The sequence below is a fragment of the Anoplolepis gracilipes genome, chromosome 5 (assembly GCF_047496725.1).
Source record: "Anoplolepis gracilipes chromosome 5, ASM4749672v1, whole genome shotgun sequence".
NCBI classification, from domain to species: domain Eukaryota; kingdom Metazoa; phylum Arthropoda; class Insecta; order Hymenoptera; family Formicidae; genus Anoplolepis; species Anoplolepis gracilipes.
The window spans coordinates 5174868-5197666 of record NC_132974.1 but is presented as its reverse complement, the minus strand read 5'-3'; the positions used below and the strand labels follow the sequence as shown (position 1 = coordinate 5197666).

At 36.2% G+C, this 22799-nt stretch overlaps 1 protein-coding gene across 5 annotated transcripts in view; it reads right to left on the bottom strand.

The window, feature by feature from the left end:
• Nucleotides 1-188: 188 nt before the first annotated feature.
• The window catches only part of LOC140666320 (cell adhesion molecule 1-like), a 90173-nt gene continuing 67562 nt past the window's right edge, over nt 189-22799 (bottom strand). For all 5 annotated transcript variants that reach the window (XM_072893370.1, XM_072893368.1, XM_072893367.1 and 2 more), the window contains 4 exons: nt 18417-18550; nt 12100-12212; nt 11799-11872; nt 189-5653 (listed from right to left, as the gene is read on the bottom strand). In XM_072893370.1, coding sequence (XP_072749471.1) covers nt 5571-5653; nt 11799-11872; nt 12100-12212; nt 18417-18550 — 404 coding nt within the window. In that variant the 3' untranslated portion in view covers nt 189-5570. The remainder of the gene's footprint in view (nt 5654-11798; nt 11873-12099; nt 12213-18416; nt 18551-22799) is intronic.

The window sequence follows — 22799 nt, the reverse complement described above, 5'->3', positions numbered from 1 at the left end:
AATTAACGCTTTTTCCTTTACATCGAGAAACCAAACATATTATCATCTTATTATTTAACTACTTTTATCTTTTTTTTTCGATCAGAATATATATAAAAAATATATATTAAAGCGCTTTAGCAATACTTAATAATAATAGTTTTTATACAATCTGTGGGCTTTTTTTCGGGAGTAACAAAAACCGGAAGTATAATGAAATATGATTTATTACTAAATTCGCGAGATATATACATTAGGCCATACACATAAGAACGTAATCTTTTTTTTCGTAAATTTCTCGATACTTTTCGATAGAACGGAAGGGCGCGTGCGATCTTTCGTCGTCGTAACGGCGAGAAACCCCTCGCGCGATTACCGTCTTAAAAACAGGCGTAGAGGTACATATATTTGTTTCCGCATTTCCGACATTTTTACTCTGTGTGTGTGTGCGTGTGTGTGTGTGTATCTGTGTGTCCACAAGCTCGTTACAACTGAAAGCTAACACCGAGTATATCGTCTTTTTTTATTCGTTTTTTAATAACTACATCTCGCACGCCTCGCGAGAATGGAAATATGGGCGCGCTTTCGCGTCAATGTACTTCTTATTTACCTGTATTGGCGGTGTCCCCGATACTTATCTTGAGACGCCATTTGAACACTTCCACGATATATGGCTAAATACTTCCGCTATCTTCCTGTCGGATGCGAAATTGACAACCCGCGTCCGTTTAATCACGCACGAGACTTCCGGGATACGAAGCCTTTTGTCCCCTCGAGCAATTTATTATTATACATTACAACGCAGGTATATACAGGGTATATATACAATTCTCGCTCGGCCAACACCGCCGTAAATATCGGAGATATGTCCTCGATAAGTCGCAAAACATACTGCCGCCCAACGACACTTGAAAGCAAATGAAAAGCTAAGCCTGCTCGCCGTAATATGTAAATGTAAAGTGCCTCGCGTTCTCCTGTCGTAATCGCAAAAGACATATCAGCTATATACAATTTTTGTACGTCGAATACGGTTAATCATGCGGCGAAAAATATTAACTATACAGCAAAACGGGATAATTAAAGCTCGAAAATAACGATTGACGTAATGCGGATTTTATGCACCGCTATTTGCATCGGGATTTATCGTATTAATGAGATTTTTTTTTAATTACTGCATTAAAAAATGTTCGAGCGATCGTGTTCCTTATTAAAAAAAATTGTACTCCGATGAAAGTAAACGATAATAATAATTATATTGTGAAAGTTGCTGATTTGTGCGAGTTAACAAAGAAGCATGTTCAAACTGACCATTTTGATTAGCTATTACTTTTTAATTATACTTCATAATAACCTGTACGATTTTTAATCAATATTAAATGGTGAACGTGTATGTGCATTTGAGAAAAAAATATTCTTTGTTGTTTGGATACCAATGACTATTCATGTATAAACTTATTTAAATAGCTAACTCGCGTCAATTATTATACTTGTACTCTTGACTCTTAATTAAGTATTGCAGAAAAAAATGAATCGAAGCAAGTGAATATTCGCTATGATATACTATTATAATGTATACGTAATTAAATACGGTACATATGTATATGTATGTTACTTCGTACTCTGTCGCGATGACGTGTCATCTTTTTAAGCCATGATGTAGCACGTTGCGAGAATTAATGATAAACTCGCGCTCGAAACTTTACCTCCTGCCTGTGAAAGTTCCGACAGGTCTTTTGCATGTCAAAGAGACACCACGATCGCGCGAAACTTTTCACACGCGCGCCGTAATAATTTGTTAAAAAAAAAAATCATACGTATTCTTTATTTTTCTCAAATTTTAAATACGCCGAAATGCATTTCGTTGCCGCTTGAGTCAACATTTGCCGATAAACCACGCGCAACAGCATTCCGGCGCGATTTACGGCGGTCTGAAATTGCCATAAACGAACGGCTGCACATTCGCATTCCTTTTTACAGGTTCTCGCGACTTCTCGTATAAACGCGGCGTATATTGCGAACAATCCCATGATCACGAGACCTTGTTGCCGTTGTATAGGAAGCTATCGATTCTGAGACGGGAAGCGTGAAACTGGAAGAGCTTAACGGTCGTATTTGTTGCACGTTGTTGTCGATAAAAATGCATGCCAAAGGAAAACGAAACAAAGTGAATAACGTTACTTCCTTTCTGCACATGTCTATATGATACTTTTGTACGCTATATCGTGTCACTCGCTGATTCTTTTATAAAATATTTGGTATATCTATAAAAATTGTGTGATAAGAAAGTTAACGACGAATAGTGCGAGGAAATAAATTACATATTAAAATAGTTCAAATTAAAATTGCGCACTATTATAAGCGGATTCTGTGTATTATGAAAAATTATTCTATAAGCGATTAAGCGCATAGCAGAAGTCTCTATCGCTCGCGCAAATCTCCGGAGATATTTGAATATTTTATCGAATCGGTCTCAGAAGCGCTTCTCATTAAACTTTAATGAACGGTTTCTTAATCGCGTAATCTTTTGTATATGAATATCCTGTCACTTGAATTTATCGTGAAAATTAACGTATAATTTCCATAATTTTCAATTATAGATCCGTTTCGTATAAACATCGATGTCTTTCGAATGGCGACAGTTTCGTTGATGCTCGCGTTATTTTTAAGAGAACCTGGCGCGATATACTATTTTATATTTATTATGCGACACACGCGATGTCGATTCGTCGATCGTGGCAACACACAACTGTACATGCGAGACACGCAAAAACATACCATGACACGCACACTCAGGATGCCGGAATGTAACAACTATTAATCTCGGGTGAAAAAATAACGCATTTTCACGGAGAGTCCTGTATAAATATCCACGTCAGCTGTGTGTACGTTGAACTTTGCAAATTAATCGGCTTACGCGTATGAATCATATTTTCCGATCGTTCGCGATCGCTGATGGCGGCCGCTACTGTTCCGTGTGTATATGTTTATACATGTGTTTACATAACAAAAAAAATAAACACTTCGCAACTCTCGTTTCAGCTCTCGTGTTCGTTTCGCATTTTCTGCACGATTTTGCAGGTATCAAACATATAGGGTAAACAGTAGAACAGTACCGACAGACTTCTTAATTTCTCATAAGGCTATGATTGATGCAGAAACTACATTTTCAATTTACTAATTTTTAGATATATTTATCAGAATTATGCATTTATCAATCAGGAAGGAAAATTTTTAAATAATTATAATTACGGTAAGAAAGTATCTAAAAAATTATTTTTGTTATCACTAAGTCAAATATAAAACAATTAAATACTTTTTTTAATTTGTTTAAAAACATTAAGCTGAAATATATATAAACATTCTTTTCAATTTTATAAATTTATCTAATCCCGACATTCTCATCAAATTTCAATTTCACATATTTTAAAAATTTTAATAACTCTTAAATAAAATGTTAAATAAGTTAAATAAGCTACAAACAGACACAAAATGATAGTAAGGGAAATTTAACATGCATTTTGATGTATAAATGTTTGTGTAATTATAAACAAATTTTTTTCAAGACTTATCATATTTTTTCCATGTCATATAAATACGATTTTGTCCAGCATTACTGTTTACCCTAACAGCAAAATATTTTCGTCGCGCTTAGTCGCTCAAGCGTTTTGGGTGTAATATTGCATTATCGTATGCAGTAAAAGGAGAGAGGGAGCATCTATGCAATTGGATATCCGAGTTTCTTCTTGGCTTCTTATATTAATCACACACGTATCAATTAAAAGTTATAATTATAATGAAGGAAGCTTACGACGGGGCTCGATGAAACCGTGTCTACCTAAGGATTGTATATATTTACACTCGGTCGCTGCACGATACAATCGATAATGACTGCATCCCGACGACAATTGCTGCGCCCATTATCACTGACAACGATATCACGTCGAGAGTATTCTCGAATCTTGCGGTGCAACATCCTCGACGTTTTTTTCAACAAATAGTTACACAATTCCGTGAATTAATATTACAAAACAATTTACACATAATAAAATGAATCTTACGCGCAGAAGATAATACTTTATTTTTAAAGCTACTTCCCCGAGATATTTTTTTCGTATACATTGTTATTTCTTTATTTTTATTCAATTCTTTCAAGTACGATTTCTGAAATATAAGCAAAGGAAAAATTTACACAAAAACATAGAATTTGCATATACAAAATATAGAATTTACAATATACTATTTCGTTTAAAAAATACTGTAGATGTCAAAGGCGTTGCACCATAATAAAATTGCACATTGGAATTAATATATGTCATTATCTACACTGCCGGATGCATTTTTAACTCATTATATTCTCTTTAATTTCACTTTTTAAATTCTCAATTCGCTAATGTTATACTCCTTTCACATGATGCAATTTTTCGTGCTGAATAGCATGCGTGATTTGCTGCGTGCTGCCCTATGTTGCATGAAAGTGAATCGGGTTCGGTTTTTGTTTCACACAGAATGAGATGTAATGTTAGCTTAGCGGATGTAATCGACGCTAGTTTGTGACTGCTCCTCAAAAAATTGTTAAAAAATGGGTGCTATATACAAGAAAAGTTTAGGAGCGCTTCTATTGATTTTAAAAAATTATTTAAAAAATTATATTCTCTATCGCGTAAAACCATCAGTGCAGCACGCAGTGTTAATCGCAACAATGTTTCTCGCTGCATAGCCTGCACGGCAGCTAACAGAGCTCCTCGCAAGCAAACTTGCACGAAAAATCGTGTGAAACGGTTATTATTATTTATTATGGCAGTAAGATTTATTTTTCTTCTCTTTGTTTTTGACAAAATTTCTCGTCTATAATTCCGATTATCTACACATTTTTCTCTTTGAAAAATAATGCATAAAAATTTCTGGGGTTCAAATTAAAAAAAAAATCAATCTTCAAGTTTCGTTAGTCATGTTCTATTGCATTTCTATTGAATGTATAAATTTATAATTTGACAAATTCAATTCGAAATTTATTTTATGATTGTAGAAGAAAAAAATTAATCTTTAAGTATCTCATCAAAATGAAAAGTTAGAAAAGTCTTCTTACGTTATCGAAAATTTGAATCCTCGAATACGACCGATTTGAATCTATTTCGTGAGTCATGACGCAGATATCGACTCCAACAAAATCGACGCTTGCCGAGGAGGAGTTTCTCGTACATGCGAGAACTTCGTGGATGTGTCCACCTGATTATATATCGCGTACTTTCTTCCGCGATTAATTAAACTATCTAAGATTATGTGTGTCGGGGAGATGGGCACAAGATACTCTTGAGAACAAAGACGAGCAAATCGTCGATGCTCATCCAACTTGATATTCTCCGATCTAACGAGAAGGCGCCGCGACGTAAAAATCACGAGGATTGTTTGCTGTTACAATAACGATAAATCTGACTAATACATCCTCCGATTTTTCTCGTCGCAGTTCGCTTCGTATTAAGATATGATTGTCTTTCATCACGAAACTTTTGTTGCCCCTCGCCTTTTGTTTCTTCCGTGAACCGCTTTCTCCCTGGTTTCTCTCATGTTAGAAGCATCTCTCGTCAAAGGATTTACACGGGCAGCAGAAATCGTTGCAGGGCTGCTGCTGCCAGCAGACATAGCGAAGGTGTCGTCAGGGTGGCGAGACCTCGAACTGGAACACGATGGAATGAAAAGCTTAGAAAATTGCGTAGGTATTTTTCTTTCATTTATGTATCTTTGATAGACTGTCAGTTTCATAAAATGGAAAAGTTACAATTTATTCAATTTATTTAAAGCTTGTTAGAAACTTCTATTAATATATCTAGTAACATCTTTATCGGTTACAAATTAATTATTGTATCCTTATTACATTGTCCTTATAAAGTTTCTTTTTAATATTTTTTCTTATTCGGTTTAGCGACAGTTGAGTTTCTGTTTAATAAAAGAAAAATTCTGGTTTTAATTTGTGTGATAATATAATATTAATCGTGTGACATTCAAATATTTCACTCACAGGCAGACGTAGATAAATATTATTATATATTATAATATAGAATAGAAAAAGTATCATTCGCTGCGCAAATTCCTTGTCACATCAGAACGACGAATATGAATATGAATAAAGTAAAATATATATATATATATATATATATATATATATATATATATATATGAATTATATATTAATCTATTCCATTTATGTATATAGTTTGTAAAACAAATCTATTCATCTACCAAATCATAATTTATGTTTAAGTAAATAATAATAAAATTAGAAAAAAATAATCTCTCTTAATAAAATTGGAAAAAATAATAATTAGACAATTATAAAATTCGCTATATATACAGACTTCTGAAAAAAATACGAATTATAGTTTAAAGATATGCGTAAGTTTACATGTATGTATAATTTTATTTATTTGCATAATAATTACAGATAATTACAGATTTTCCCTCAAATAGAAGACAACCTCAAATCGAGATGGTTGTCTTCGTAGTGCACGAAAGCTTTGAGATAATTCGATAAGCTAGTTTTCTTTGGAGATACCGTAGTTTAGGTGAAACGTGTACCTTTTAAATATATCTCGTAACAAGATGAATAAATTTAGAAACGTCATCTTCATTGTCGTCCTATTACTGCTTAATGCTAATGGCACTTTTAATTTTAATTTTATTCTTATATTTTTAACCGATTTGTGCTAAAAACTGCATAATAACGTCAAAATCTAACAGAGAAAAATATAGTCATTTAATGAAAAATCAATATGTTGTATGTGTATCTATGATGAATTACAGTGTCGTAAAATGCGTCACGCAAAAAATTTTTTACCACAGAAATGTTACTATTCACGCGTACAAATATAAAATATTATACATATCTGGCATATTAATTCATTGAGAGGAATTAAAATAAGGGCCAGCTATTTCAGTCACATTAATATAATAATTTTGTATAATAAAAATTAATATAAAACAATCCGATAATTTTTCTCGCGTTAATGAGAGATCATTGAACAGCAATAAAGCCAAACGAGTACTCGCTACGTCTTCTGTTACGTCAGAAAATAGGAATATCACGGACATATGACAACTTGACTGTCATACATCGCATGAAAAAGCGGAACAATGTAACTGCTGTTCAGGTAACATAAATGGGTAGACAATACCAGTCATCCATATGACATAACTCGAGAGTCTTGTCGAGTTATGGAAAATCATCTAACTATTCGATATAGTTTTTCAGAGTTATTTTATACGCTTTTTCTCTCTTTTTTTTTATTGAGAACGAACCAACGAATATGTGCGGTATTTCTATCCACGTTTCGAAGAGAACGGCATTCAGCTCATTCTGGAAATATAAAGAGAAATACAATATCGTCGATATAACATAACCCAGCCGGAGCTATTGTCGGTTCACTCTCGCTGCGTTTCGATATTATTTGTGAAAAGAATAAAGTTACGCGTATAGTCTTTCCGCTTTTCATACCAAAGTTATATGCATTGAAGTATATGATCGAGGGTCGCTACCACCTGTCTCGAACATGTCAACGCTCCGCTATTATTTTTCTCCTGTGATTTTTGCGAAAAAAAGTATGTGATGAAATCTGGATCATATATTCATATTCTAACGCTAAAGTTTTATCTCATTTTGAAGTTTCTTATGATATTACAATATTATACTTTTATTCTCCCTTTTTGAAGCAGAATTACAAACATAAAAATGACATTTAGTAATTACGTTAATTGTCGGTTTCATGTTTTATTTTTAACGGCAGTTTAAAAATGTATGCTCAGAATTTTTTGAAAATATTTAATTTAATTTCTTATTTTCATTATTAAATTACTAAATTAGTACGCGACAAGTATATTCGTCTAGCGCATAATAAATATATGTGTAACACGATTTAATGTTTTACTTTCTATAGTAGCAAAACATAATTACGTAATTAACAAAATATACAGGAACAAAATATTACGAGAACATTTTAAAGTAACGAGTTAACTCGTTTTGTTCAGTTAAAATGAATTAAAGCTGGCCAAGTCGGACACCTTGGCGGGATTGACGACGTCGTGACCGAGTTAAATAGTGACTAGGTTAAAGAAGGAACAAGGAGAAGAAAAAAGGGGGAAAGGAGGTGAGATAATTCGAAAAGTCGCGTAGAGGGAAACCAAGACGAGAGAGCGAGACAGGCGGCACAGGAGGGGGGGATGATAGGGGTGTCCGTTGATAGAAAGAAAACTGATAGTTGGCGAAGGTTCGAGCTATAAAGTACATAGCTACTTCGACGATAAATGCAGGAGGCGTAGCAACCGTCGCGTAGAGCGCTTCCAAGAACGATTCCGCCTAACGAGAAGATCGAAGATCGTTAAGAGTAATTTCTTCGAGTCGTTCGGCGTCTTTTCCGGTTTGCCTTGCCTCTTTTTACCTGTCCTCTCTTTCCTGCCTGTCCGCGCCGTTCGAACTGACTTCACCGGCCAACGCTATCTCCTTCTCTCTCCCTTTTAATTCTCTCTCTCTCTCTTTTTCTCTCGCGTGAAAGGAGATTCTCCACCGCGTGTCCGTTACTCCTTCGCGTTTATTTCTTTTACCCTTTTACCCCGTGTCTCGTGCAACGATCGATATTCGGAGAGGCCCACTTATGCAATTAGGCCGAGTGCCATTCGATGGAATATCTAATGACGATAAAAACATGCGACTCTTTCTCGCGTCTCATTCGCTATTACAATGGGTATCCTCGATAATTCTTGAATATATAACTACGATAAATAGTAAGGGCATCGTCTGCGACAAATAAAGATTATCATCCAAGGGTGTTATTACTCAAGTAAATTCAGGAATTATTTACGAATTGAAAAGAGGAAATATATTCTTTCGTTGCCTTCACGTCCGCGAAAAGTCATTATTATTACGTTAATCGTTCAACTTATCTCTTATTTTCGCCAAATTGAATAAGTTGGGCTTTTCGTGTCATTGAAATTTTACCCGAGGCATCTCGCGCTGATTAAACAATGTACGAATTGGCTCGACTTATGACTGGAATATTTCTAGACGCGACGCCGTTACCGCACAAAACATTCCGATAACTGAACCGCGTTTGTATGCGCCAAAATGTTTGTCGATTTACAATGGCGTAGTTATATGCGGAACTAGTCAAATGCCGCGTATTATATGCATTGTAATGCTCTCCACCCTCCAGCGGGATTTGTATTGCGCGACATGACGCGACAGAGCACGCGGCTAACGCGCATTTGATTATTCTCGTTACGCATTCGTAATGCATGAATCGTTACGGCCTCGTGACGCATTCTCAAAAATTGCGCATCGTTGTCGAATCATCAAAATGTTTATCTTCTGATCGTAATGTTATATAATTGAAGGAAATTTCATTTCGATCAATCACTTACGCGATGCATATACACGAAATAGCTTTTCAGAAAATATTTCTCGATATGTACCTATGCTTCTTTCATTTTCAGTTAATCGTTTATTTTCGCAAAGTGATAAATTACCGATTACTTTTTTTTAATTTTTAAAATGTTTGGTTTTTTTTTTTTTTCATCTTATATAACCGTTTCCGGCATTTTAATGCCGACAATTCAGCGACTATAACTAGTAAAAATATAGAGCGCGCGCGACATGTAATAACACTCTCTAAATTACAAACGAGAAACGTGTCCGCCGCAGGTGTTCCACTGGTTGCGTATTTTTCGACGTATTTTTCGCCGACGTGTACAATCCTGTACAAATGCGGTAAATCGTTGATTACCTTTGTGACCCTAATAAAAGAGAGATACGCGCGTTCGGAACAGTGTGAATCGCTGGCTGATCGGCTATGGCGGCTCATTCTGGCAAAATTGACCCGAATCGAAGCACGATGCTCCAGGCGGAGAGCCGCACCGCGTGCGCATCTCTTTCTCCCTTTCGCTCGGTTGCTGCCATTGCGATTTCAACAACCGGTCAGCTGCGAGTATCTGCGCGTTCCCACGAAAAATAGTGTGCTTACATCACCACGAAATATTGTCATCGCACCGTGTGTAAACGAGTGCGCTCGCGAAAAGTCGATTTATGGTCCATCGAGCGAACCGAAAAATACTATTGCGGTGAAATTCTCGTGATATATACAGATATATATCGGCACATGTATATATGTATCGGCACACACAAAAGGTACATATGCGCGTTGTAATGCCACGCGCGTATCGTGAATTTCTTATTGTAACTCGAATTGCGTGACGCGAGGGATTAGTTGATAAATATTTAACCGCGTTGCGCGCCGGGCGTTGCCGGAAACGCGAATACATACGAGACACACCACTGTATGCGATTTGATGAATCACGTATATCCCCTCCCTCCCTCGCCTCTTCGGATTCGCCGTTCCGATTTTCTCCCTCGACGGTACCTCGTGCAAGGGAAACGAAGCGTTTCCGCATCGTAATTTCGCCCTTATTACGTATATGCTATGCATATATCGATTGCTTTATGACGCGGCTCCACAGATGAACAAGATAAGCGGAAGCAAAAGAAGAAGTGGCAAACAGGAAGATGCGAGCGAAAAGTGTCAGGACTAATTTAAGTAGGAATTAAACGGGATAAAGAACGCACGGTTGCAAGTAAATCCGGAGAATCGCGGCGAAGAAAAGGTTAAAATAGTTGCTGGTGAGGGGGTGCAATCGGGCAGAAGTGTTGCGCGAGAGCAGGTGGTAACGGTTGTAAATTATCGTCTTAATTACTCCGTAACCCTTGCCCTCCCCACAAGTCGGTCGACTCGCCGGACTCTACCGGTCCCACGCTAATTTCGCATGCCAGGAAATAATAAAGCGGTATAAATTCCCTCGAGTGGTTACTTTAAAAGAAATGAACAGAATATCGATAATTGAAACTAGCTATCGCGAGTGCAAACACTCGGTTCGGAGTATATGGCTAGAGTTTCTAATTTCATACGATCTATAAAATTCGAGGTAGAATGCTATTTATAATTTTGAGTTGTATAAAAGTAAAATTATAAATATAAGAAATAAATCTTTGTATTGATAAACACAATCGTATATTCAAATTAAATTTAAGATATATATAATTATAGAGCAAGTATATCAGATGTTTGTGTACATTGTATGTACAAACGCATGCGCAATTGAATTGTATCTCCCCGACTTCTCATTTTCAAGTTTACCATCGGTTTATTATTACCTATTTAGTTATATGCATCCACATATATAGCGTAATTTAATAAATAAATAAATATATATATATATATATATATATATATATATATATATATGTGTGTGTGCGAAAATAATATAATTCTCATATTTTCTCTTGCATGCGTATGATTTATTCTCGGGATCAGGATACTGCTATTTCAAACTACGTACATGGTTAAAAATTTTGAATTATGGATTACAATAATATTAAATTCATCATTATATTGCGCATATTTGGTATGCATTTTCTATCTAGTAAAATAATATATATTGATATATAGATATAATCTTCTGATTTCCTGCAAATACGCTTTCTATATTTATACAGTATATAATAAATATAAATTATGCATAAAATCTGTCCCTAATATTATTGTGTATCGTCTAAAGTATGTAAATTTAAAAAGAATGAAAATCATATAGATACATTAATCAAACGTATTTTAAGTCTTTGTTTTTTTTATGCGTGTATTAAGTGATTAACGAAAATGGCTAGATTATGGGCAATGACTTCGATTATCGTTATCTTATCTACTCGAAATTTGAATTTTAGTCTCGACTTGTTCGCCAGTTACATATATATGTATATCGATTGTATGTTACATAAACTTACCGAAGACCTCGGTGTTGCGCGTGTCGACGAACGGGTTGTCGATGTCGTGACTCGATCGCACCGTCGCCTCGCACCTGCAACAAGACATTCGATCATGCTTCAGAGTCAGAGCGCGATGGTTTTTCTGGCCGGCCAGACAAAAGGGTAAATTATCGCGCTCCATCGCGTGAAACTCACGTAAAATGAACTCTTGCTTGCGAGCAAGCATGATGTATATTTATGGGGTATGTGCCGAGGTGCCATAAGCAACGGCTCCGTCGAACGACGGAAATATACTACATGTTGTAAAAACCGATATTACCTGACGTTTATCTTGTCGCTTGCGAGATGACCCGGCTCTAACTCGAGCTGCAGACTCGATATCGTTGAGTACAGTCCGTGTTGCTCGAACACATTTTCCGTATCGGATTTCACCTGGAAAAAACATCGTTCATTGCGCAACGTTTTTCCTTGCGGGGACCAAATCCAATTGCAATGAAAGTAACTTTCCGATTCCGAACATCGAGAAAGAATGTCGCGACGTCGAACCATTGATCGATTGCTATTACAAGTTTCGAATATAAATAGACCAGCAATCGCGGCGTTATAAATAAATATTTGTTATCATTCGAAGTTAATTGTGTCTTTAGATTCTAATTTGACGTGATTTAATTAACTTGAAAAAATGTCAAATCTGAAAAGATTGAAAAATTGATTGAAGAAAATGAGAAAATAGAAAAATGCATATTTATATTAGACTATAAAAAGCAGTTATCTGCGAATGAAGCTCATTACATTCGCCCGTTTAGGAAACATTATTATTCCAAATCTGTGTTATAATTAATCGAAATTCTCTCGAGACTAAGAACCCCTTGGGTAAGAAGGACGACATAAATCGCAAGAGCATATGACGCAAGGATATGTGCGGGGTAATTATACATCTAATAAATCGTAGACTAGTATCGCGAGGTTCAAGAACCAAGAGAAGAAGGGATACATTGGTTACATCGTTGCATCGTCTCGGAGTACGCAAAGACAACGAAGAGGAAACGGTAAATGTGATGCCGCAGGCTGACGATAATACACCCGCACGTTGCTTCGACGTGATTTGTCGATTCTACTGGGTGTACATTATGCAACGTGATACAGCAAACAAATATCGTTTAGAGACGAAGTTAATATCAGTGCGACAGCTTTGAGATTATCGTGAACTTGATTACAGGCTATCGTGTTGAGATGGAATTAAATGTAAACAGGTGTGTTGGCAGATCGGTATCATGGATTAAGTTTTCATTATTATATATGGGATGCTCATATAATAAATACATTAAAGTCATTAAATTAATAAATTTATTTTACAACTATTTATTTGTCATGAATAAAGCACAGCTATTATAAAATATATATATTTTAATAATTTTCTCATAATTATTTTTACACTCACTCTTCTCTCTCTCTCTCTCTCTCCTGTTATATTAATATTACAAATTCTTTTCTACAGACGTGTGCTTAGTATTTAAATCATTTCTGCATAGATCTCGTTTTGCATTTAGTATTTTCAGTATATTTATTTATAGCGTTAAGATTACGTTTCATTCAATTAGTAAATAAATAAATGCATATTGTTTTGCAATTCATGAATGTATGTTGAATGGAAAAATAATGGTAATATTAATTTGTCACAGAAATGTTTCTTTTACTTTTTAGAAATGTTCCTTTATCCTTTTTATTCTTATACATTTTATTAATATCAAAATAATATCGCGCTCAAAGAAACTATATATGCACAGGCATCTTTTATTATTAATATTTATTACGATAAAAGAAAGAGGACAACGCGCAGTGAAATGTATTAATGATACTAACGTTTCTTCAAACGCGTTTGTCAGATTCGTCGTATTCGTGTCTTGACTGTATGCAACAGCCAGATATACGGACATCGCTTTGTAATTCAAGTCTTCCAAGTTCTTTATACCGTATGTCGTACTTTATGCGACTGAAATTTCCATTTTTTTGCCGCGACGACGACACAATTCTGCTCGCTTATTCCACGCCGTCTTTTCTCCATCCAGCTCTCTCTCTCGTTCTTCTTCAATTTTACTCCGTGCCGTAGGACTCTATGTGTTCTCCCGTTTATCTTCGAAAGTCGAGACTCGACCCCATCGCCTCCTATTAATAAACCACCTTGTGACTGTACTTTGCGCGCGTGCACGTGCGAGCCGAACTTTATGCAGCCGTGCACACAGGACAGGCTCTTGAATATTTCTATCGTGAGCGAAAAACTTTGACGCAGGCCGCGTGTGTGCGTGTGTGCGCGTTGAGCAAGACGGGCAACGGTGCGGAACGTGCGAAAGTTGACAGACGAAACTTCATTGAAAGTTTCGACTCGACGCGACGCTCGTTTGAAGTACAGAATTTCGTAATTAAGGTAACGAAATCGCGCGATTGCCGCGGCACGATTACGCAAATGGGGCGAAAAGGGTGAAAGGAGTAAGTATGTGTTTCATTTCAATGATGCCAAGGATAAGTCGATCGCCCCTTCGGATGGATAAGCGCGTCTCGAGGGAAGAATGCTGATGATATATAAAAGGGATGCCGGTATCTCAAGAATGACAAAGATCCGGCAGACATTACGACGAAATATTTCAGAGGCCTGTTATATCGTTTCGGCATATTATCGATAAATTTTAACGCGCGTGCACTCCGTATTTTTCGTATCGTTTATGAATTCTGCAATGCTTCCGTCTGATTTTGTTGCCGAGTATCATACGTCTCTTTGCAGCGAAACGCGTTCCAGCCTGATGCGTTACGCTGTACATTTGACTGCATATATTCTACTTTGTGCAGAAATACGATGCAATTTTATCATCTCTCTTGGCATATCTATGGCGCACTTATATATTTATCTTTGAACAATTGTCCTCCGGCAGTTTGTCTTGATGTGTGCTCGGTAAAAAGCAACAACGAAACGTAAAAAATATAAAGGCCGAGAAATTAAATCATTTTTAAGTCACTCGGATATTCTTCAGCCTGTTGATTGCATCCACTGTAATTCGCGACTGCGACCATCATTTCTAACATCTCTCCATGATTACACACACACACACACACACACACACACACACACACACACACACATATATATATATATATAATGCCAACAGTTCTCTCCAATCCTGCAATTTAGATTCTTCTTTTTATATTTGTATTCCATCGAAATACAAGCGAGCTCCATCCGATATAAAATAACGTGAGCTCCCGCGTGAGTTGTTTTCTCTCTTATTAGCTTATTTATCGAAACATCTAGCGTATTCTTGATATCGATAATTCACGATTCTCAATTGTAATATAATAACTCTAACGTAATAGCTTTCTATAATTATAAGCAAGTATACATAGCACATATTTTCGTGATGAAAATGAATGTCACAAGAACCAAAATTGTCGTAAAAACTAATAATTAATGTGACGTCAACGATTAACGCGGAATACAACTCGTTTAAAATGGGTGTTTAAAGAGAAACTAATTCCTTTACACATGGACTAATAATATGTAACCAGCAGAAAGAATTCATTAGGATTCGAAATAATCCTCGATTTATTATCGTTCCTCGTAGACACGAACAATCGCGAACATAATATTCATTGCAGAATGCTAGCAATAACGTTACAAGTCACAATGGCATTTGCTTTTACAGCAACATAATTCATAAAAATACTCGCTCATGTACCCGTATACGAAACTGCTCTACAATCCTTGTAGAGTAGCGTCATTTTTGCTGCTTTTATATGACGACTTGACGATAAAGGGTTAAAGGCGCGTAATTATTACGAGGTTAGCGATCTGGAAATCAGCCGCCCTCGTTTTTTCTCGCGTTATAATCATTCACAGTGACCTTATTTTTTTGTGCGCAATTAAGATAGTAATAAAAAATTAGAATAATTTTTTGCAAAATCTTTTTGTTAATTTTCAGAGATTCAATATTTTTTATGCTTTTTTTAGTATTATGTACACTAATCCTTATTTGATAAAACTCATATATAAAATTATATACAAAATTATTTAAAGATAAATATAGAATAATCCTAAATTATAAAACTAATACGGCTATTATTAACAGCAATATTCGATAAAATATTCAAATAAAATATTAAAAATTAAATAACACCGAACAATAAATTGAATGAATAAATACAACGTTTTATCCGTCAATTGCAAACATAAAATTAAAACAGAATAAAGAATCTGCAAGTACGCCCTAGAAGAAAAGACCAGATAACAGATCTTTAAAAACGGGAAGCAGTTTGATCGATTCTACAATCTTTTCGTCACTTTATAACGACAATGATTCTCCTGTCATGCTGCTCATCCGCGACATATTTCCGAAGTTGGCGAGTGATCGAACTTTTTCTCTTCGCGAGATTACTTGACTCGCGTTAACAGGTTTTTCGAGTCTCGCGACACGAACATTTCTGAAACAATATTACTTGTTAAGTGCTATACTAAACTCGCGCAACTTCTAATGGACGTCGTTGGGAGCGTTGCAAAGTTTTCTCGAAGGGAAAACGGGGTGAAAGGAATGGGGGTATGTTTCCGCGGAAAAGGAAGTCCGGAGTCCAAAAGATAAGAGAGAAAGTTTCGGCGCCGCCGCATGCGATCCACTGCGAAGAAGCTCCGAAGAAGCATCGCTCGTTATATTGGCGTAATCTTCGACTCTTTAAAGCTTCGTCGGAAAGCACTTGCATTTTACGTAATGCGATTTGCCTATTCCCGACTTTGCCTAGGCGCTGTATTTATCGACACTATATCTACGTGACACATTCCATCTCTGCTCATCACAGTTAGTGAATAATCTTTTACGTAAACGGTGAAGAAAAAAATCTTTCTTATGTTTCACAAATTGAATAACTCTCAATTTTATATTTTTATATTTATGATATTATAACGTTTAAATAAAATCTTGCGAGAAACACCAATCCAATTATAATCTAACCTACTTACTTTGTAATATGCACATTTAAGTTTATTTAAGGTTGCAAACAGAGGCGAAACTGCCAGTAATTTTTTACTCTGTGTAAGTTATGATTGTCATAATCCTTTGCCTTCTGCTTGAGATAAAATTAATATTCTCTTTGTAACTCTGATCTATAGCACCTCTCTCCACCTAGCACATCTAATTGTTCCTATTATTCTCGTCCGTAGGATGAAAATAATTACGAGTCTGGTGCGGACAAAAACCGGAGCTGAGATATTCGGCATTCTCTCTCGGTGATTTTACCAAAATTCTTCCTTATTCTCGTTTAGAGTCAAGAATATGTCCGCGTCTTTTCTTCCCTCGGCAATGCCGGTAACGATACATCAATATGCATGCGATAGAAGCTTCAACGGCCTCGAGCGATAGGAGGATTGAATTATTCGTGACGAGAGAATGGAAACTTTGTAATAATAACGTGAAACGAGAGAAATAAAAATTCCGCGCGCCGAATAGAACTCTCTCTCTCTCTCTCTCTCTCTCTCTCTCTCTCTCTCTCTCTCTCTCTCTCTCTCTCTCGTCGATTTATCGAACGTGTCTGTTCTCGGTGCGCGAAAAACAGACACCGACGAGTGGCAGGCAGTGCTAGACGTGCTAGATTTAAAAACACAAACGAAGTGAACGGATGGGATAAGAATAAAACCCGCTCTTTTCTGAATTCATCTGGGATTATCGTGCGGCAAGGTAGAGATAACAATTAAGCGGAGAACTCTCGTGCGAATCTTCGTTCTCGCTCCGGTCGTTTCTTCCGCCGCAAACGCAAATTGGCCCGTTCTTATTGTACGCTCTGGATTAATTAGAGAGTCACCTTTTTTCTCGACTCATCCCTTTCGCGGTTTTTGCGCTTCCGATTTGCTTCAATTCGATTCACGATGCTCTTGCCGAGGCTATAAATAGAAGTTTCAAACTGACTAAACGGAAGCAAGAGACGGGAGTAAAATCGCCGCCCGTGGGATGTATTAGAAGGCGCTGGATATCGATGTTCAATGGTGGTCAATGTTATTGCACGAGAGATCCGTTTCGCCGATCGTTAATTAGACCTTTGTCTCATCAAGCGTCGCAGTTGCTTGCGTGATGAAATCGAGCCACATTGTCGCGACGGCGACGGCAACGGCGACGGCGACGGCGACGGCCAAACTCTCTCAGTCGGCTTACTGTGAAATCAGCTTGCCTGCCGTTCGCTCTTCCCTTTCCGCTTTTCACCCTTCCCGGTTGCCCGGTCTTCGCCAATACCGGTTGCAACACCATCCGAGCTCGATGCGTGACCGCTTCACCTGGCCACGTAGTGCTATTCCAAGCTTCAACACTATACATATATGTTCTACGGATTTTGTACGAAGCTTGGTCAGCCGTGCGAGGCTGTGAGTCGCTGTTGCAAACGCTTTCACCCGACAAAGATACAATAATACGATATCGATCGTCATATTCCATTTTCTTCTTGTCATGTGCGCGCGCGTTACATATCTACTTTATTTTTATCTCTATGTTACTTTAGCCGAAATAATATAATATAAGATTCGGTTTACGGGCGAGGCTTCTACTTTGTTACATCTTCTCCGACGCTGCGGAAAGTACTTTGAAAGAAATATTTAAAACGATTGCTCACCTGTTTGCCATTAACGAACCATTTGAGCTTCGCGGCAGGATTGGACTTGCCACTGGTGCAATTCAGGGCGAGCACGTCGCCATTCGCGTACACCTTTTCCTCTCCCGTTATCGCTGGGCTTTCCTGAGATATCGCTGCAACAATTTGAGAAAATTATTAGATGTATACACGATAAATTATATGATAATGTTGCGTATCTTACAATTAGCTGTTACTTAAAAGTTAGCATTTTCTTTTTAAATTGTGATAGATCATAAATATGTATATATCTATTATACAATTATAAATATTATTACAGATGGAAAGAGAGAAAGAGAAGCAGAGAAAGTGTACGATCATCTTATTCCCTGTGAGTATAAATTAAAATAATTTCTAAAGAAGTAGAATTTGTGCTATTCAAGTAAATACAGTCTCTGATATGGAAAATAAGTGAATAAAGATAAAGTTCTTAAACTACGACCGTTTATCTTGGTCTTATTTGCCCAAGACGTCTAACACTAAATCCCACATTGTTTCAGCGGTATAAAAAGCAGCTTCGCCCTTTGGGAACTTTGTGCAGTAAAGCGTATAAAGTCGGGCGCGCCATTAACAAGAAGTTTTACTGCCACTAAACGCGTTTATTAACCGAGCTTTAGATCTCGTGCATTTTAAATTTTTCGGCGTATACGTGCCGTCTCGCGTTAATGTTCCCCATAATGAAGCAGCCGTACGGTACGTCGTCGCGTAGACACGATTAATAGCCGAAGCCGAGAAAGTGAGCTCCATAAGAATGCATCAGGGATTAGGTGCGCCCGCTTGGGAAACACTCGTGAAATTTATGACGACGACCGAAGCAGTACGCATATTTGTTTGACGCGTATATTTTTTGCTGAAGAAAAATGTTCTTCTGAATAAAAAATCGAAATTTTCATCTTTCCGTTAGTTTCAACATTAAACAACTTGATACTAAAGTTCATCTAACTTTTTGACTAGTTTTAATTAAAATTAGTTTTAAAGGTTTTTGTCTCTTTTTATATATAATTATATTTTAGTTTCAAAATACGGCATATATTTTTGTATGTCTTTTTTTCTCTACATATATCTAAAAATATTAAAAAATATGTAAAGAAAAAATATTATCTGCAATATCACAAAAAAGAATAAGTTTTGTAATATTTAAATTCTTACCTCTGAATTAATGACAGCTCAATTAATCTTTCTAATCAGAGTTTGATATAATTGATATTAATTAAGCAGAGCAGATATCGATTATGTTCATAAGTGACATATAGATTATAAACATGTTTTTACAAATGATTGTTTACAATAATATAAAATATATTTAGAGTTATTCATTTTTTACATTATTGTATATCTTTAATAACATTATAAAGAAACGACCGGTTTTTATCAAAATCATTCTCGAAGGTATCATCGTAATAAAAATGCATCTTCTCGATAAATTTCTAAACCATCATGAGACTTTGTTCGAAATATTTAACAAAACTATTTTGAATTTTATTATAATAATCTTTTCCATTGATTGACATTTCCGCCCGAAGTTTGTAATTGCAAATATTGTTACAGTGAGCAAATCTCGTTTTCTATCTTCAGTTGATTACTGACCTATTAAATTAATGACGTTATTAAAGAAAATTATTTCTGTATAAGAATATTAAAGTACAAGAATATTATATTATATTACTGTATATGTTCAATCGGATAAAATGAAAGATTAATATGTATGTATAAAATATAAGAAAAAATATTTACTTTTAAAGAAAATACATAATAAAGAGCTTTTCGAATTTTTTAAAAATTTGTAACACAAACATTAAAGAAATCAATAAATAATATCAAAGAAGTAAAAAATGTATAATTAAAATGCTATCTAAAAGAAATTTATCTCATGCAATAAGAGATGAGTAATTGTTAATATGGAGAACGTTGTGACAACACAAAATTAACTTGTAGCATTTTTTAACATTTTTAACGTTTGGCAATAAAGTTACCGTCTAGTCGATGTGTGGCACGGCAACGAAATAAATTCAAATAACTCACGCTCGCTTGCTCTTGTTGAAATGTACTGGCCTGACGACGGGAACGCGATCGAAACTCGCATGTTAGCGAGAAGAGACGAGGTAGAAAAAAGGAAAAAAATGCGAGAGCCGACCACTAGGTAAAAATGGAAACGCGATTAACCACGAAAACACAATTAGACATCTGTTTTTACGCGAGAAAAACAAATAGTTACATGATATGATATTCGATAGTGAAAAAAAATAATTGGATTGGTTACTAAAATTTGATTTTAACTTTGCATTATATCTATATATTGTGCGATAGGTAATAAAATATTTCACTTTTTTATGGCCGCATCCAATTTTTTTATATTTGCAAATGACACGCTTCACGCTTCAAATTCGTCGCATTGCGAGCAAGAGGCCGCGAAGCGAACAACGCTGGTTATCGATTTTTGCGCGGGCCAGCACGAGAGAGAAAATTTTGTCGCGAAGATGCAGTGGGAGACGAAAAGCCGATAGGCCGACGAAACTTGGCACGACGACAGCCTCCTCGACGAGCTCCTACAACGATCTTAAAATTCCCCCATTCGCAACCTACCCGCCAACCTTCTTTTCCAATGCCAGCGACCATCTCGCTCGTTCTCCTGCGAGCATTTCAGGCCTCTTTCTCTTTTTTCGTCTCCTTTGGCCCGAAGTAGCGTCAGCGGCGCCCAGTTACAGCTTAAGACTTACGACGCCGTAATATTTATCGCGTTTCGACGGCTTTATGCACCCTTAAACTTTAATGCCCGTTCACCGATCGCGCCTCGCGCAAACCACTCGGCTGAATTTCCTCCCTTTCGCGGAAATATGAGAGTGAGAGCACGCGTCCATTCCCTTTCCTTGATTCGGCCGAAGGAGATGCGGATAAGATAAGAAATGCGATGTGGTCTTTCGTAACATTAGCGTTGAAATATTTCGTAAATTTATGCCATTCATCAGCGATATTAAAATATGTACAAATTGAATTTCTGGCGATTAATCCTTTTGCCAATCATCCCTGACGACAATTTAATATCGTTTCTACGTTACTCTTTAAAGACGAAACAATATTATAAATGCATACTTTTATAACACAACTATATCAGAAAATTTAAAGCTCGCTGATTTATATAATATCAATATTTATATGAAATAAAAAATAATCGTCAAATAATTTTTCAATACTTTTTCGTGGCATTATTTTTGTAATTTTGTATTATTTTTGACGTGCTTTGCGTATTTTTCATCAAAACAAAATAAACCATTATTATTTCTATTAATACCTCTCTCTCTCTCAATGTAGTATCTCTTTGGCAAATTATGTGCATTTTTAAATAAATTTCCATTATTGAATTATTAACAACATTTGCGAAATTATTTCTGTTTTAATGTTTTTGCTATAATATAACGTAACTTTCGCGCAAATAAATAAGCTGTTTGAGGAATTAACTGAAGAAGAAATACGCTTAACTCATTGTATTTTATATGCCCTATATTATCTTCTTTCTACAAAAATTCCAAAATCCGTTCACCACAATACATTGGCCACTGTTGATGAATTTTATTCATTTGCGAACGATAGCACGTTGTAACGAAATAATTATAAGGCGATTATGTTTGGCCAATAGCGGACAAGTCTCTCATAATCGTATCTATCTTCGTTGTCGAACCGCCTACGTTGAGGTGAATTAATATCTAGCTCGGAGCCACTATGTACTATCGTATCGTCCACTTTGACCGTATGATAATCCTATTGCAACAGATACCTCCTCTAGCGTGTGCTCAAGATAATTAGATACGCTTCCTTTGATCCTGATAAGAACAGCATACGCATCTACGCGCACGTTTGGATCGAGTATTCGCCGCGGATTGATTGGTCAACGTCCGAAACATCGTATGGGAATCATGTGTCGCGTCATCATCAATCGGAGATGCTAATCTTTGAAGGGAGAATTAGTGCAATTATGTCAGCGGATATTGCGCGTTGTTATCGGGTTTTGTCTCCCATTTACTACTTCGTACACTTGCTTTGTTTGAGGATAAATGTACCATATTTGCAGTACCTATAGTTCGCTGTATATCGTGCTGATGAAAGTGCGTCCAGAAATCGAGTTGCATGGAGATCAAATAACAAAAGAATAGCAGACAAACAAAACAGGCAGATGACGTTTTCATGCACAGATTATTGATGAATTTGTAACTCCACATGGACACGTATGTATTGTACGTTCGATGGTGCAATCAAATAAAGAGCTGAACGATTAATCAATCAAATCGTTATTCGTTTACCCGCTTGAACTGGTCAGTGGAGCAAACGATTATCTGTTTGTCCATCTAATCAATGAAGCGATTATATAGC